At 40.3% G+C, this 17,708-nt stretch overlaps 2 protein-coding genes and 1 long non-coding RNA gene across 5 annotated transcripts; 1 reads left to right on the top strand and 2 right to left on the bottom strand.

Annotated features, from left to right (window-relative positions):
• The first annotated feature begins 1,475 nt into the window (after nt 1–1,475).
• Nucleotides 1,476–11,864, top strand: LOC114428875 (uncharacterized). The gene is made up of 3 exons (XR_003669617.1): nt 1,476–1,673; nt 10,208–10,393; nt 11,741–11,864. It is a non-coding gene; the product is annotated as an uncharacterized LOC114428875 (long non-coding RNA).
• chrna2b (cholinergic receptor, nicotinic, alpha 2b (neuronal)) lies at nt 1,651–9,020 on the bottom strand. 2 transcript variants are annotated; one of them, XM_028397608.1, is made up of 7 exons: nt 8,359–9,020; nt 5,286–5,437; nt 5,020–5,064; nt 4,760–4,869; nt 3,269–4,048; nt 2,893–3,139; nt 1,651–2,369 (listed from the first exon to the last, which is right to left on the bottom strand). In XM_028397608.1, the coding sequence occupies exons 1-7, from the start codon at nt 8,420–8,422 to the stop codon at nt 2,244–2,246; spliced, it is 1,524 nt and encodes a 507-aa protein (XP_028253409.1). In that variant the 5' UTR covers nt 8,423–9,020; the 3' UTR covers nt 1,651–2,243. The 2 variants fall into 2 exon arrangements, with proteins under 2 accessions (XP_028253409.1, XP_028253408.1); XM_028397607.1 differs by having other exon boundaries at nt 2,893–4,048.
• On the bottom strand, nt 9,452–15,410 carry LOC114428874 (uncharacterized). Of its 2 annotated transcripts, none has more exons than XM_028397610.1 (3): nt 15,161–15,410; nt 11,356–11,900; nt 9,452–10,316 (listed from the first exon to the last, which is right to left on the bottom strand). In XM_028397610.1, the coding sequence occupies exons 2-3, from the start codon at nt 11,892–11,894 to the stop codon at nt 10,178–10,180; spliced, it is 678 nt and encodes a 225-aa protein (XP_028253411.1). In that variant the 5' UTR covers nt 11,895–11,900; nt 15,161–15,410; the 3' UTR covers nt 9,452–10,177. The 2 variants fall into 2 exon arrangements, with proteins under 2 accessions (XP_028253411.1, XP_028253412.1); XM_028397611.1 differs by having other exon boundaries at nt 15,278–15,398.
• Between the last annotated feature and the right edge of the window lie 2,298 nt (nt 15,411–17,708).

Here is a 17,708-nt window from a genome sequence, read left to right as displayed (position 1 = left end):
GAGCATTAATCAGTTCTGCAGACTGAGAACCGATTAAAGAGCCAAAGGGTTAATAAAGGCCATATTTCATTTTACACTGCCATGAAGATAATTTTGCCATTAATCCACATAGATATATATATTTCATGCACAAGCTGATGACCAAACGCTTAGTTGCAAGTGATTCTAAAAATAATGATAATTATAGCTGAGAGCGGCGATAAGGCGGGCCCTCGCACACAGTCATCCAAGTCATTTTCATTCAGAAGGTTGAAGCCAAGCGTCTGGACTTGTAGAGTTTTCTTCAAGACGCTTCCCTGCTCATGCAGAACTGATGAAGCTGCTTGGAGGAGCAGCAAAAACGTCTTCAAGAGAACAGCAAAGATGCCGGATTCGCAAGCTACATTTGTGTTTAGATCCACCTCTTGGAGGAAATTGAAAATATTGGGCTCACAGGTGAAGTGAAGATAATTTACAAAACTACTAAAATATCACAATGCAATCAAATATCCATACAACACAGTTATGTCAATGCCTGATGTCATGCAGCCTTATCAAACTACTGCATTTAATGCATACTAATTTATGTATTTTGACATATACAATGCATATAATAAAGACATGGAAAGTATGTGTGTTACACATACAGGAAGTTTGGGCTAAAACAAAAATGATTGTTTTTGTTACTAAACCCTACTTTATGTGTCAAACAAAAAATTAATAACTAATGTCAAGATCAAACAATAATGTACACACCTTGAGACCATTTTCATGCTTAAATAAATGCTACATAGACAGATTTTTACAGTCAATGTTCATCTGGGTTTTTATTCTTTAGTATGATCATTCAAAAAATAAGTTTATTTACAGCAGCACTGGCAGAAAGAAAAGCCTGTACTGTTACTGAATCACAACAGGCAGGGAAATCTGTCAAAGTCATTCCATCATACATAAACAATACCAGCTTTGTAGTCTGGAACAAACATTGGGCATCACTGCAGTTTATTTCAGATTTATTTTTATTCACAATGGTCAAGTATGCCACTCTGTTAGTTTAACATGTCCATGAAAACTGATGCACCAGTATTATGGCAGCATGAATTGATTATCATGGAATTTGGTGCATTCATCGGCTCCTTTGGACGAATCATCTAACACCACTGACACCTTCACTTCTATATTATTTTGACTGGACATCTGAATGTCAGCATCAGGTAATTATTTCACTGATTACTGTCATAAAGTCAAATGGAAAATGTGTTTTGGGCCGGTGAAGCAGCTAATCATGTGTCTAAAAACATTTAGGAACACTTAAATATATATGTGCCTTAGTTAGACTGTACAAAAATCCACTTTAAAGTAAAGCATAAAGTGGTAAAATGTACAATAGGCTACAGAACCTGCTTCTCAGGCTTCAGCCTACGGATCACGCCCTCTTCTTTGTTTACATCCGGCGGGGTTAAAGGTCACGCAGGTGAATCCGCGTTCACGATTAAACTGCGCGCTCACAGGTCGCTAATTCTTTTAGTGATGATTTCTATATGAATCAATAGCTAAAGAAGACAACGTGTCAATAAGACAAACTCGGGGCTTATAGAGGAACTTTTTTCCCTTCTGGTGGCGTCTCTTCAGCCTCTTTCCACAACAAGCTGGCATCTGCAGGATAACCTGACCTCCCAGCCTCTGACTCACCGGTAAGATAACGGTACCTGCCGTGACAACTTCCACCGTTACAGGCAAATGTAACGACGTTAACTTACTGAATTTTAAGTCATTGAAACTACAGGGGAACGTAATTAAGTCGCTCTAATTGACACACAAATTAATCGCATTTGACTAGCATGTTATGCTAACATGCTGACGTAACACCCATGTTAACCTGCTAAATCTATGAATGTCAACATGCTAATGTTAGCATTCAGGTCTAAAACAACCTGAGTGATTTTACAGGTGAGGTTGAGAGAGTACACCTGAGGCTGACAAGTGCAGATACAAGCTGAGCCTGACAAGCAGCGTCAAAGAATCCTGAAATTGCTACAAAAAGAATAAACCCCATTAATATTTACCCCATAACAAATCTGGAAATAGCAGGCTTCGCTCCATTAGTCATCCTTTTAGTTTGGTGTGGGTTAAAACTGTGGTGCACAAACTTTCACAATCACATTCCCAGTTTTGAAGTTTAGCTACAATTTAAACGTCAGACATCACCCCAGTGGAGGTTATGATATCTATGTTTTTACGATTGTAACATTTTCCCACAAGCATTAAATCATGCCAGCTAGCCAAGGGGGCAGGAAGAGGCCGATTGTCCCCAGCAGGCACACAATAATGAACATCCATAGGAAGATGCGGTCAATCACCATGGCGACATACTTCCAGTCCTCTTTCACCTGTCAGTTATTAAAAAAAGAAAGAAAAAAGAAACATTAAAAAAGCTTTTATAATGTGTTTTGTTGACCCTGTCATATGTCCATGTATATTTTTACTTCCTACTATTCCCTTCAGCCTGTGTCTAATTTGGCTGTAACCAATCAGTTTACTGGATCCAGACTTTTAAAATGTTCTTTTTTGACTACTCCCTGCTGTAATTTAATGGCATGTTCTGTATCATCTTAGCCAGTGACTAAATTGGACCATGCATTGCAATTGCTATTCGTCTCTCATTTGATTACCAAAGACATCTCCTCAGTGACTTTTAATGTCCCATCCACAAAAAACATCTGAGTTGCTTGTTTTGTATTGTCATAGTTTTTATATAGTGCATGCAGTTTTGAAAGTTCTTTGAATTCAAAGAAGACATCCCCCCAAATAGTCACAATTATGTAGCATAGTCTTTATGGATGAAAGAAATTGAAGCCTTTGTTCATGCAAATAAAGCGCTGCTCCATTATTAAAGTTTTTGTTGATACTCACACTGAAGTCAGCATCCTCAGCCCTCAGGTGGTCTGCGATGTAGTGCACCCCTTCTAATGCACGTACAACACTTGGTGAAAGCAGCAGTGTAGACTCAGCCACTGCATTGTCAACTTTAGCTGGCCGCTGAATCGCTCCAGTTAACTGTCTGTTCGTCCCTGCAGCTCCCTCTTGTCGGTTCTGGCTGTTTTGTGGGGTTTTCTGTTGTGGAGGAGGAGTTGACCCTGGAGGTCTTGGTGAAGGGGGTCTGAAGGAGAAATAGGAAGTCAGTGTTCCCAGCTCTAAGTCCTCATAGCAGCTCCTCTCGGGGTCTTCTAATGTGGTCCCGTCTCTTAACCAGGTAGCTGAAGTACTGAGGCAGTTGCCAGATTTGTACCTGGCTATCCTGAGGTGCCGTCGCTCAGCCGCTGCTTCCTGCTGGAGCAGCAACAGCCTGCGACGCCGGCCATCTGGCGCAGGCCGTCGCATGAACAGCCAGCGTGGGATCAAGTCCAAGAACACAGAGTGCACCCAGCGAGGCATCTTGTGTGTGCTGGGTGAGCGATGGTGCACGTTGAGCACAAAGACCGTAATGACAATAGACAGGGTTACAAAAATCATGGTGAACAGGAGGTACTCGCCGATGAGAGGGATGACGAGGGATGTGGATGGTATGATCTCTGTGATGAGTAGAAGGAAGACAGTGAGGGACAACAGCACAGATATACACAGAGTGATCTTCTCACCACAGTCTGAGGGAAGATAGAAAACTAAAACAGTGAGGCAAGAGATAAGCAAACAGGGGATGATGAGGTTGATGGTGTAAAACAAAGGAAGCCTTCGAATGATAAAGAAGTAGGTGATGTCAGGATAGATCTCATGGCAGCAGTCGTATTTCTTTGTATTATAAGTTCCCACAGCGTTGATGATGGCCCATTCGCCGCTTTCCCAGTAGTTGCTGAGGTCTACGGTATTTTCAATTCGCTCCAGGTCAATCTTGGCCTTGTCATAGGTCCACGAACCAAATTTCATTTTACAGTTCTGTTGATCAAAGGGGAAAAAGGTGACATCAATGCTGCAGGAGCTCTTGTAAATGGCAGGTGGGACCCAGCGAATTTGCCCCGTGTGGAATAGATGAGCTTTGGTCATATGGGTCACAGCAAATTCACCATCAGCACTGTAAAAGAAGATGTCATAAAAGTGATGGTCACGTAAAATTTGATACCCCAGAATATGAAAACAAAAAGCTGTATTGTGAAGAATTCTATACCCCCTTTGCACTTGAGAAACTAGGCTGAATAGAAGGTGTTATCATTTCCTAATAATCTTTGCCAGTAATCTCCCCTCCATTCACCGCTTTAATGGCGATAATGGCTTCTGTGGCAGACTTGGTGATAAGTCCTTATCATTTCACCTCTTTTAATTTCATTTACAGATTGTGATTACACAGGCTCAACAGAGCAGAACTCCATCATCTACCTGTGCGGTTTAATCTCCAGGAGGTGACTTAAGGCCAGAGGAAAAAAACGATTTTTATAATTGATTCCCTGCAGAACTAATATATATTTGAAGGCTGTCTTAATTTTTAACTATACAAACAAAATATCCAATTCCAAGACTGGAACATATACTGTTAATATAGCCTTTTACATCATTAATGAAAAGAAAGAAATAGGAAAGGACTGAAGTTCAGGCATTATATTTTGTCACTAGATGGCGCCATCTTCTTTCCATACTGTGTACAGGGACAGAATAAGTGTCTTCTTGTATTTCTAAGAAAGCCTTAATCACATAATCACATCAAGTATTTAAACTTCACCTTTTATAGAATGAAGCAACAGTTACATGTACATGCTAGTTAAAATTAATTATTTAATCACCAACTTACTTGTTATAGAGGACGATGTCTGGTACCCATATAAGCTCTGATGGCACTCTTATGGATGTCACGTTGTCATAGTCAGACGGTCTCCAGCGAAGCTTGTAGTCATTCCATTCCTGGAGGTACAGATCAGTTTATTATTTCATCAACTTTTATCAAATGAGGTTACGCTTACCCTCTGCCTAAAATTGTATCTCACCACTTGCACTCATGTATATGAAAAAAAATCTTAATTACGAGTCACAACTGAAACAAATTTCTCCAACCTGTTTAAGCCACACATTGGTTGTCATCATTTGGTTCTTCTCATCCTAACAAAGAGAGACAGAAACGGAGGGAGAGTGTGATGGAAAATACTGTCAGCTGTGGCTTTAGATGAGAGAAATATACAGTATGTCAAAGCAAAACATCTCACAACTTTATGTCAAAAAGTGGGCCTTGTGATAGGTCAGAGAGTGGATAATCTAGGTTTCCAACTTTTCTCTGTGTGAATGAAAACCTGCTTATGTTGTGGTAGTAGTTTGTCACTTACCACATCAATGAGCTGGGCTATGGACAGTCCAAACTTGACGATGACCACATCGGAGATGTTTGGCACAGGTCTTGACCACTTGTTGTAACCAGCAAACAGTGTCTTGAAGAGCTCATCTTCAGCATGTGAGTGGGTCATGTCATGACAAAGAACTGTGGATAAATGATGTCTTAATTTAATCTTTATTATGAAGCCATTTGTCTTGAAACTGAAATAAAGAGGTTGTTTTTAACATTTAAATAAGCTATGTGGCACTGTTTAAGTGTCTTATATATGACAAAATTAACTTTTATTCAACAGCTAATATGTATGGTAATGTATATAAAGAATGTAACAAATGTGGAAGTTCAATATATAAGGGATAATATCTATGTTCTCTCATCCATGTCTCTTCTAATCCTCACTTAAAAAACAGTAGTAAATCTGTCAGGCATAATAGTATGGCTTCTGGGAGTAAAGGTAAACGTGTCGTATTTCATCACTCAATCCCACTCTGAACATCTAATACTTTTCTCAGGGAAAGTCCTATTGACTTTTCCACATCTTAGCAAATCTTTTGATCTCTTGATCTTAACTCCCCATGAGGGTTGTCTTGCTGAAATCTCTCAAGTTCTTCAGGTGGAGATTGAGGTAGTATCAACGGCCGTGCCATTTCAGCTGTACAGCATCTAGAGTGTTATTGTCATGTATGTGTGGCTCTACAGCGGGAGGCGGCTTAATCAGATTGATTCTAAATATGCAGTCTAGACGGATTTGCATACAAGCACAGACTGCGTGTTGCGTTTCAGCAGAATGCTGAAAAAAAGCATGGAAATAGACAGGAATTCCGTCCCTTGGGGATTACAGCTCCCACCTTCATCAGTGAAGTCAGAGTCAATTACACACATCATTACTTGCTAGTGTTAAGTGCAGGTGAGTTAATTTTCGGTAGAGAGGGGTGTTTGTTGTTGAGCTGTCTGTCACTCTGTATTACAGCTGATGCGTAAAACAATTAACTGATCGCTTTCATTTGGAGTGGTGAGTAACAGTAGTATGTGTTTGTGACGTCCGAGTCTGTAGTTCGTTTAGGTTGGAATTAGTCATTCATTCTGATCATATGTACTTTATAAGAATAATTTCTTGTCTGGATTATTGATATAGGATGGTACCCCGATTCATAGTCTTTGCATGTCCAACTGGGCCTTTAAGGTGTTATAACTTTGATCTCAGTTCTACAGGACTTTTACGTACTTTGGCTCAATGTCTTTTAATGCACAGTCAAGCTTTAAATATAGCTGCGTTGAATAATTTGACATTCATATTTATATGACCACAAGAGGGTGACAGATAAATAAAAGCAGATCCCTTGATTTTGCCCAGATCTGACTCTCAGCTAGGAAGCAGACAAGTGTATTTTTTAATACCTCTTGATAGGCCAGTGGGTATACATGGCAACGGAGTGCTCCTTTAATGTACATTATAATGCAGCCCAATGAAGTGTGCCACCACCATCAAGGACTTTCAGACAAGGCCCTGAACCACCTGCACTTGGCAAGAGTCATAGCTCCTTAGCCAAGGCCATATCATTACCTGTCCATGCATGAATTGTAGTTGTAGATGGCAGCATCACCAAGATCTTACAACCTATAACTGTAGGACAGTCAATGAAAAGGGCTCAAATGCTTCATATAGCTAATTTGAGGGGTACATGCAACTCTCCTTTAATGATTTAATGACCTTGCTAATTGCTTGTTGGACTAGTCTGCAGTTTTTTTCTACATTATGAGCATTACTCAGTGATAAATTAGGCTAGTAGATTTTAGAAAGCAGACATTTGAGGTGGTATTTAATATGTTGATACACTGTTAATTTGCCCAGGGGACACTTGGGTTCATATGCCATCATGAACTAATTTGAATCTGGCAAACAAGTGTGGACTGGAGGTTTCTTATCTTCTCTCTTGACCGTCAGGTTTGTGCATATTCATCTGTCCGTGCATATAGAAAGAACCAGATGTGGGCCTAAAAAAAACGGCTCTTGGGTGACATAGAGCCTTGTGCCAGACCAGTCTTGAAATGAGATGACACCTCCAACATGCAGCACACGGGGCCGAGGATGTTGGACCTTGGCCAATCCCCCTTTGGCGAGGCATACGAAACACTGACCAGTTTGGATAATCGAGTCAGCAGCTTCTCCGGCCAAAGGTGCTCTTGGTGAAATTGGACTGTCAAATACTTGCAGTAAAAAATAGCCACTAAAAATAACAGGCAACATTTTTGTTGTGAGAAATTTGCAGCTTGAAAGTCAGAGATCTTGTCATAATGAGATCTGATTTGGCACGAGATCAAGTACCTGCACATCTGGCTGCTGTTATGAATGAGGGAGGGGGCATGGACTGTGGCTTTGAAACCCTCTCTCACATATGTTTTAGGAACATGTCACAAATTATGTGGGGTACAGCTCCAGCTCTTAGTTACACCGTCAAAGTTGATGGAAATTTAACTCGTCATCTGCACTTGGAAGATGAGCACCATTTAATTTTAAACATAACTGGGGTCGACTAAGCGCAGCAGCAAGAAGGTTCCTGGTTTGCACGTACTCCCTGTGCCTGCGTGGGTTTTCACCGGGTACTCCGGCTTCCTCCCACATTCTAAAGATGTGCTTGTGTAACAAGGGTTAACCTTGATAGGTCAATTGGTGACTCTAAATTGCCCATAGTGAGTGTGAATGGTTGTTTGAATGTTGCCCTGTGATGAATTGGTGACCTGTCAGGGTGTACCCTGCCTCTCATCTGTAGATAGCTCTATAAAGACATAGATAGAAGAAGATAACTCTTATAAAGAGATTTTTTTTCACTCCTGGAAAGTGTGAAGTTTAAAGCGAATGCACAGTTTATTTTTGGTAGCAAATTATACAGAAAGAAGCTGATCCTTGTACCTATTTTTTACATGAACTCAAAGTGTAATTTCCTAAATGTTCATTTCAGACTGACACGTGTCTGCTAGTTTCTAACCGGTCCTCATCTTTAACATTTCACGAGTCATTTAGATCAAGAGAATGTGTGAGGTTTGAGTACAGATGCGCAGGTACTCACCTATCTGACTCAATAGTAGCGCCCAGAGAATCCAGAAAACAGAGAACAGGTGGTCGTATTCCATTTTGTACTTTTGTGGACTCCAACTTCACCGGGGCAGCTTCCGTCCGCTGTCAAAACGTTACCTTGATTCCGCGATGTTTGTGCAACATCTGTCATCTTCGCAGCTTGGACTCATATCAGGACAACTCCACACCGCTCCTGTCACATGAGCTGCTGTTATATCCCTGTCCGTGGTTTGAGGATGGCTGCACCCTGGCGACCTAACTTTACGGTCTTTACTCTAAAGCTCAGCATCGATAAGGTCGGTGGCGAGCAGTGTACGGCACCTTGCCCTCAGTTTCCGCGCACTGAGCCGGAGAGCTATCCATCACTCGGTGCTGAATCCTGGAGCGCCAGCATCACTTTCTGTCTTACCTCTGCTGTTAATACTCCGTTATGTAGCCTACCAGAACTCTGATTTCAATGAATGAAATCACGAGAAATAGTCCGGGTTGCTTCTGTGGAACATCCAGATATTTGCGCATTTGCGCCTTTACGCAGCGTGCCAGTAATAATAAAGTTACAATAACTTCCCCTATTACAAAGTTAAAACTGTTGATTCTTTAAGAGTAGGATCAAGTGAACTAAACACTGTGGTCTGTGGTCCGTAACACCATCCATCTCAGAGAGACAGGACACATCTGAGCACTTGCATCTTTATCTGGCAGTATTCCGTCCCTCCTCTCTCTCTCTCTCTCTCTCTCTCTCTCTCTCTCTCTCTCTCTCGCTCTCTGTCGCGCGCCACGCCTGCATGCACACACACACACACACAAATATATTCAGTGTCAAATTGACCAAAGTGCCTTCAAGCCTATTGTAGTTATTAAAAAAAACATAATTCTGCCCTAAAATCAATATTAACATTAATTATTATTTAAAGTATTGAAAAAAAAATCCCATGTTTGATATTTCTGTGCAAAACAGCTAGAGGGCAGACTGGGTGAATTAATATACTTAGGAAAAATTTCAACATATGAGAACTGAATCCTTGATAGCGTTACAATAACTACAGAAAGTTTTGAAACATAATACTGTGAGGCATCAAACAAAATACATTTTTTGTTGCTTTTTACTGGATCAAACATGCATCATATAAAACATTTAAATCCATTATTGTTTATGCAAAGTTTAAAATAATAAAGCATTCCCCCCACTCTGTTAATCTTGGCAGGCTCAAAGAGAGAATAATAGATAGTACATGGCCTGTACAGATTCACAGTGTGTCCTAATCAATGGGATTGTCTAATTCAAGATGTCCTTGCAGATGTTTTTTTTTAAACAAACATTACATATCTGTTTGTAACAGACCTCCCTCCCTTCTGTTGTTTTTGCAGAAACAAAATCTCTGTTGCCACACTAGTCATTGCGAGTGTATCCTGGCCTCCATCCTTACCCTGGAACCAGATGGCCAATGCATAGCTTCCTCTAGAGAAGACTAACAGAGTCATTATGTTTGCTCTCGGTAGGCCCATCTTGTTTGATCCATAAACACTCCACTTGGCTCAAACCTGCACCACATACTGTTGCCACATTTGACCTCACTAAATTCCATGAATAATGCTTGGATGGAAAACAATTCTTAATCGGTTAAGAAGTTATAACTTATGTGACAGCTGTCCTCTCAGCCTTTCTGCTTCCGTCTTCATGTTTCATGCTGTATATACTTAAAAAAATAAGAATATGAAGTTGCAGTTGGTTTATTTCCATCATTTCAGGCGTCAGACAGGGAGCCAAACTTTATTCAGAGGGCTCAACGGTGAACAGTTTTCAGCACTTTTTAGCGATGGATTTTGACAATGTCTTTCAGCTGCTTGGTGAATGACGCATGCAGGGCCTGTGATGAGCTCTCCAACCTGCTGGCGATGTCAGCTGCAGCACGAAGCATGTCTTCAAAGGCCAAGGACTCTTCTCTGATTCTGCTCCGGAAGACAACAGTCCAAGTTACAAATGGAGTGAAGACATGGAGAAAGCACAGCACACAGGGACAAAAAGAGTAAGTACGACTAGAGCTGTAGACATGATTGGGGTAATACTTTTTTAAGACCTGTTTTGTAATGGAAAAAACTATAAAAGAGACAGTCACACAGTAAAATGCTCCATAAACCATTGACAGGTGTATGTCTCTCTTCTGGATACCAGACAATCTGGCAGCAGTTTATGTTTTGAAGCTTCCAGTTTATCTTATTTTCACATAACCAATAATGGATATCTGGGCCAAGATTGGCCATGATTGTTTTCGCTTAACAATCATGATGTGTTAGCTTGATGCCACCAGGGTTCACCCTACGATTGGCAAGTTCTCAAACCACAAAGAGAAACTGGAAATCCTTTGGGTTCTGCGGCATCTCAGGCTAATTACTGGATTTAAATTTTACCAAGAAGGAACATCTGAGCTTGTATCAACCAATCACAAGGCCAGATTTAAAGCAATTACGTTTTAACACAGAACTCAGAAGAGCAGACATGTCTCACATTTCTGATTGAGAAACCAGCAACTTTTTGGACTTTGTGATAGATGTTATTAATGAAACAATTGTTGATTGAGGCTAACTGGAAGCCTAGAACTTGATAAACAGCTAGCTAATGGACTAATTGTTTCTTCACTCTTCATTCTCTTTCACTGAAAACAAAATCTCAGTTGTTGGAGGTGTTCAGCCAGGAAAGGCTGCCTGTGCTCAGAGTGATTGGGGGTGCAGCTGCTGAGCTTGATGTATGTACTTGCAGACACTGATGAGGTGAACAGCTGGACACACAGTATTCGCATGCAAAACCTTTTCACATAAGCTGGTTGACTGAAATAAGCAAAAAATCAGCAGCCAGCAACAGAACTATCACAGTCTGAAGGTTTAACCCATATCTGTTCTCAAAATATCAGTAAATTATGTCCTTTGTTTACATCTTCAACAAATGAGAGTAGACATTTTGAATTGCTCCTATTAAGTTTACTGCACTTACTTCTGCATCCCAGACGAGGCCTCTGGCACATCTCCCTCCAGCTGCTTTTCTAGAGCTTCTTCTGCTTTCTCCACCACCTCATGACAGCTCTTGTGATCCTCTTGGATACCAAGGACATTTTCCTTGATTACATCCTCATAGCTGTGATCTCCTAGCTCTGCCCCCACAAACTGCACTAAGTTCTCCATCACTGCCTTGTTTCCATGCTGTATGGCCTGCAGATAGGCCACTTCCTCTTTATGTGCCTTTAGCCTCCGAGCTGAGGCAGTGTTAGTGCTGAAGTGGACCGAGCACTTGTCCGGTTGGGGCTCATAGTGGAGTGTAGGCGAGGCCGATGGCGAGAATGCTGCTGATGTGGTCCAGTCGTTGTTTTTCACCCTTGCAGGCTCATCACCAGCTGCCTGCAATGTGTCATTGGTGGCCATTAACAGAGAATAGATGTCAATGCCTGAACCCCACTCACCATCTCCACTCTGGCAGAGTGCAGGGGTTACCATGGATACCCAGGCCAAGATGAAGTTCATCCAGCAATGCCACATAGTGACCTGAAAAGACGCAAAGGTAAGGGACTCACTGTTCACACTGTTTTAATTATGTACAGTTATAACAAGAAAAAAAATACATTTAAGTATAAAGCATCTTTAAAAAAGTCAAGACCCTTACAAAACCTCAGAGAGCTAAGAGGATTATCAAGTGCTGACCCTCATTTGTCCACTAATACTTTTTAAATCAAAGTTAATCTAACTCCGCTGCTTTATCCATGAGGGATAAACACAGTTTTTATACGATTCAGCTGTGTGATTCAGCAAAGTCTAATCTGATGGTTTCCCACAGTGCTTCCTGCGTCTGTGAGTTTTAAATAGCCTCATTCAGTGTAAATAACACAAACATTGTGTTTATCATTTTCCCAAAGAAGAAAGATGGCTTTGAGGGTTAGACTGCAAAAATAGGATTTATAGTCTCATCACATTTAAACATTTATTGTATGCATTTCCTTTCCTACTCGTCCTTCCCTGTGCCACACCTACAGTAACATGGCAATTACTTACTTTAATCTTTAATAGTATAGTGGCTCAAAAATATGACATTTTGAATGTCACGCTGCATATTTTATCACTAATCATTTTATACCATGCATAATTTATCAGGCAATATATCCTTACTTGTTAAACTTTTGTGACATGCCACTGACACCTTTACATAATGATATTTCTGTCAGGGTAGGCAGTGGATTGGTAACATTTATCCAACAACATTAGAAACACGGAATCATAATTGAAATGATGTTAAGCTAACATTACCTATCAACGTGATGAGAGCTATACTATTCAGAGACTCAACAAGCTGGCAAAGAAGAACAGGCATTCAGGCAGGAAACTTAAAGATTTAAATCATATAATGATATGAATGACTAAAAAACACAGGACATAGTGGTTAACCAATTAACTCTGTTTCAGTGTGCACTTCTCCTAAAAAGTCTACTGCGGTCTAAACCACCATACATACATTTTTTTTCAGCATTTGAAGAACTGGTGGCTTTTGCTTGTGTGTTTTTGCTTTTTTCCCTACTGTTGTTTTATAAAACTGTTGTACAAAGTTGTGTGGCGCTGGAACTTCACATTCTGTGGTTGGGCCACAGCTTAGTGGATATATGAATTGTGTCACGCTAGGACTGTAAAAGCTGACATGGCCCCTTTGCGGTAGTGTTTGTGTTGTTTTTGTGGTAACTAGCGGCTGTCTGGGGGATCTTTCATAACATCCATTCACCTTGTAAATCCTGACGACACATAAGAGAAAAGACTGCACATCACAAACAACATCCTTTCCATGTTTACAGTTTTTAGTGGAATTGTGTCACTTTATCATGCTGATGATTTCCATCCAAGCTTCTCTGCTTTCCATCTGGAACATACATTTACAAAGCTGACCCGGGCCTGCGAGGTTGCCTCTGCCGCACATGCCGGTTTTAGCTGGAGTTTTCTTTTACCACAGCCTTGAAACTATTTCAGCTGCTCATAGTGGAGGTGGAATTGTGAGTTTGTCTGCTCGCACCTATTACCATGCCTTGTTGAAGGAAACATGAAAGCCCAGTCATGCCTGTTACTAGAACGGAAGCTGGGAAATTGTGTATTTGCTTTAAGATGAGTTGCGGTGTGGCCCAAGCCCATAAAACAACCAACTGTTGGCTGGCTCAGTGTGTGATTACTTTAAATGGTGACCTCACATATGTTGCAGCAGCTGTAAGACGAGTAGTAAACAGAAACCTTCAAACCAATCCACCACTGTGAGCACAGACACAGTCCAGGAGCCTGCCGTGGGGATGTTGGGAGTAATAGGATTTCTGTCTTGTGACTGACACATATATTGAAACAGACAGGCTGATATCACTGCCGGAATAAAACAGAATTAATGTGTTTTTCCTAGAGGTGACATGTGTCATGATGATAATATGCATAAATACGTTATACTGTGTGCCATTTTATTATTTTGACCATATGCATACTACAGATATTATTTACTTATGCCTGATTTCAACTGTAGAATAGATAAAAAGTATAGAGTATGTTCACTAACTCACTGAAATAGCACTGCGAACTGATTTCTGTGAACTTTTAGCTAAATAAAAACCTTATGGCACCTCAGCCTAATGACATAATACTGCCAAATGGAGTCTTCTTAAAATCTAACATTATTGTCTCTGTGTTCAATTACTGTTGCAGCAGTAGGAGCCACAAGTCAGAGGACATTTAGTGACATTAAATCGCTCTGTAAAAGGGCCTACTAACCAGAAACACACATGCTCCTCTCTGTATTAGAGACTGGCGCGAGCAGTCGCCTTTGTCTTTTGGAAAATGTCTGCACAGTTTCCACGCTGGCGTCTTGTCTTATGGCTTACTTTGAAACACTGTTTGTGTTAAACTCTCTGTGGCCTATAGTGACCCTTTTTTTTGGCTTCACTGTGAAGGAGCCGTCACTCTCAAGTGAGTTTTATAGGCTGACTTTTCTTTTGGCTTCAAATAGTAGAAGGGAAGCAGCCATGAGCTCACCACCACCACCACTGGGATGTTTTATTTAGTTTTAACAAGAGAGAGAGAGAGACTTAATCCTTGTTTAGTGGCTTTTCTTAAAAATCAAAACAATATTAATTTATTGATTTATTGATCAGAGTTGAAATATATTTATATTTTTACAATACCTAGGCTTCAAGTTTACCTTGATTGAATAGTTGAATAAATAAATGATTTCAGACAGAACAGAATGTGATGAAGTTATGAACTGTGTGACTAAGTATTAAAGTTGACAGTGAATCCTTGACCTTTTCCATGTAAATGCAGATTGCTAAAAATTGATGCTCATCTCTGCCAACCTGCCCCTCCCTCTTGGCTGTGAGTACAAGCTAATCCAAGCGTTTATAGTGTGGGTTCAGGTCAGCCTTGTGGCCTCAGTTGTCACAGCATGAACAGGTGTGTGTCACAGGTGTCACAACACATAGATGATTTAGTGTTGCTACGACGACAAGGCATCTTGAAATTAGAGGAGGAAAGAGGCCTTGGAGATTCTGGAAAGCTACTTGGTAGCATTAAAAAATAAAGATAAATACAGTGGAGAGGTGCTTGCATGGACATATCTGTACATAGACATTATATTTTATGTATCTATATATTGTGCTTGAAATCCACATCAGTAGCAGTAAATACAAATAATGCAGTTCAATTAAATGTCTCTCCCTACATTAGGATGCACATTGTTTTCCATATAACTATATGCTTAACAAAAAGTTAAAAGATCCAAACATCAAACTTACCTACTTAACTCTCCTATTTTTGTCCTTAGATTGTGCCACCTCCACTTTTTCAGTCAAGCAAATCGACTCAGCTTTCAGAACGACCATTACATACAGGCAGAGGGAACAAATACTCACTCGGTTTTCTTCTTCATGTCGGGGAAAAGAAAGTGCAGACACACACACAATTAGGGTTTGGCTGGAGAGTGTGCTCGTCTGTGTGCCCCTGTCTGCTGCTGGGAGGGGTTGTTAGAGGAGGGGGAGGTTTTCAGAAAAGGCTGAGACTGAATGATTTCTTTCTTTGCAGTGGAAAGAGGGGCTGGAAGAAGGTGGGGAAAAGAAGGGGTGTAATCTACTTCACATCTGGGGGGATCTGGTGGGTACACAGGAAGCACGAGGGTTCCTTAACAAAGGGAGGAATGTCTTTTTATGACATACTCAGATATATGTTTCCTATTCATAGTAGAGTAGGGTCCATTTAAGCGTGTCTGAAGTATACACTGTTTAAACTTTGTCTGACCAATATTGACATTGCTAAAAAAAAAAAAAGAAGCCAAGAATGGACATTATCTAAAGATCCATTAATTATTCAGTTATCTGTAGATAACACTTTTTTCTGGTTAAGAAGTTTAATTATTCTACTGTCTTCTGAGATAACGGAAGTTTGGTGTTTTTCGTGATAACAACATCATTGTCATTCACTATCATGAGATAACAGAAAGATTGTTTTTCCTTATTTTTTCTATTGTGAGATGGGCGTGAAAGTCGCTGCTAGCCAAACATCTTCATTGTGGATTTTTACCCTTTATAATAGACTTAAAGGTAGAGTAGGAGATTTTGAAAACTCAGTGAGAGTCAGCCAGATTTCAAAAGTAAACACATGCCCCTTTCTCCCGGCGCTCACCCCGAGCCACATGGATGCGCATTACCTGAAGACGAGCTGCGGTCTGTGACTTCAGCCATCATCCACGTACCTCTCTGAAGAGAGTGAAAACCAGCAAATACTCTGCGCAGGGTCCACCCGGAGGATTGGCAGATGTTTTTAGCGTTTTATAACTTCCACAGATGATCAATATTCTTTGTTTTAATGCGAAACTGCCGAACTAATTGGTTGCTATTGGATTGTAAAGAGAAGTTACACTAATTTAACAAAAAGTGCATCAGAATCAAAACCTACCCTACCTTTAAAAGAAACTAGCAGTGCCATTTGGGCTGGAAACAGGGTTCCAGTTTGTTTAATCTATCAACTACTGGCAACAATTTAGAGTTACGGCAGAAAAAAGGGAACAGTCAAATATATCGTTTTCTTTTATAAAGAAAGTTGTCTACAGTTATACAGAAAAGTGATCAGGAAATAAGTAAACAGATAAATAATAGGACTCATAGGCTAAATGGAAACTTACACGGGTATCTTCACATTGCATCAGATTCCATGCTTATTTGCCACAAACATAAACATTACAGAGTTTTGCAGAGTTGTCCAACAATAATAATTTAGTTTGGCGACAGGGTTTCTCATCTTGTTTTAATCATCTTGATGAATTTCATAATGTTTTTCTTCAACCAGGGGCAGTCTTTGTTGCGTTCCTTCCATGGTGATGGAATCATAACTGCAGCTGCACGACACAGTTGGAAGAAATAACCATAGTTTCTTACAAAAATCATAAAAGAGATGTATTCTAAACTTAGATCACTCCGAGTAAAATAGGGAAATTATGCAGTTAATGACCAAGCCAAGTGGGTTTTGTTCCATCCATTAAGTGGATTTTAATACCAGACAAAAATAAGACATTTTTCATGTGCTCTCTGGCTCTGTTCACAGATGTGTTTGTCTCTTCAATGCAGACGAATAGACAACATAAAAGCTAAGAGATAGACTGAACATATTGCTGGAAATATGCCACAGGCAGGTGGCTTCACTGACAGAAGTTCTGCTCTTAATCTTGGAGGTACAAATCTTTGACAGCTGCTGATGGGGACCAATAATCCAGATCAGTTATGGTTTGAATGATTCATGATGCCTACACTGCAGTACAATGTTTCACTAGAGGGAGAAATTTAAAAGGGCAAGGAAGGGATCTATGATTTTTATCGACATCTAATCTGCAACCGAGGCGTAACAGCATTGACAGGTCCCTTCTCACAGAGATTTACTTACCTAAGAATAGAATAAACAGATTTTAAGTCAGATAATTAAATATCTGATGCAGCAGGCGTGTTTCATCACTTTAAATAACCACAAAAAAATTAACTTTTGATGCAACTTTTTCATCACATACTAGTCAATTGTGTTTCTCACATTGAAATTAGCATGTGTTACATACAAGTACTGAATGGGTTCATCAGCATCTAACTGGAGATTTATATGTGATGTGTGTGGTGTCATTCATGTATTGCACATAAAGCGTTGAGTAGGCTGTGTAGACATACACAGATTTGAAGATCAATCAAATATCTGATGCAGCCGCATGTTTAATTCACTTGCAAAAATGAACTGTTGCAGTTGATGCAGACCGAGCCACGGTGTTACAGTCGTGTGACAAGCGTTAATCATATCTGTACTGTCACA

This window comes from Parambassis ranga, chromosome 24 (assembly GCF_900634625.1).
Source record: "Parambassis ranga chromosome 24, fParRan2.1, whole genome shotgun sequence".
Taxonomy (NCBI): Eukaryota; Metazoa; Chordata; class Actinopteri; family Ambassidae; genus Parambassis; species Parambassis ranga.
The sequence above is the reverse complement of the archived record's forward strand: the minus strand, read 5'-3'. Positions and strand labels throughout refer to the sequence as shown.

Bases quoted from the DNA above. Each gene is read 5' to 3' on its own strand.
- chrna2b (XM_028397607.1), bottom strand. From the start codon at position 8,422: ATGGAATACGACCACCTGTTCTCTGTTTTCTGGATTCTCTGGGCGCTA. The intron at 5,438-8,358 runs GTGAGTACCTGC...ATTTATCCACAG, and splicing joins GCTACTATTGAGTCAGATAG to TTCTTTGTCATGACATGACC. The intron at 4,870-5,019 runs GTTGGAGAAATT...CTGTACCTCCAG, and splicing joins CCAATGTGTGGCTTAAACAG to GAATGGAATGACTACAAGCT.
- LOC114428874 (XM_028397610.1), bottom strand. From the start codon at position 11,894: ATGTGGCATTGCTGGATGAACTTCATCTTGGCCTGGGTATCCATGGTA. The intron at 10,317-11,355 runs GTAAGTGCAGTA...CTTCCGGAGCAG, and splicing joins GCCTCGTCTGGGATGCAGAA to AATCAGAGAAGAGTCCTTGG.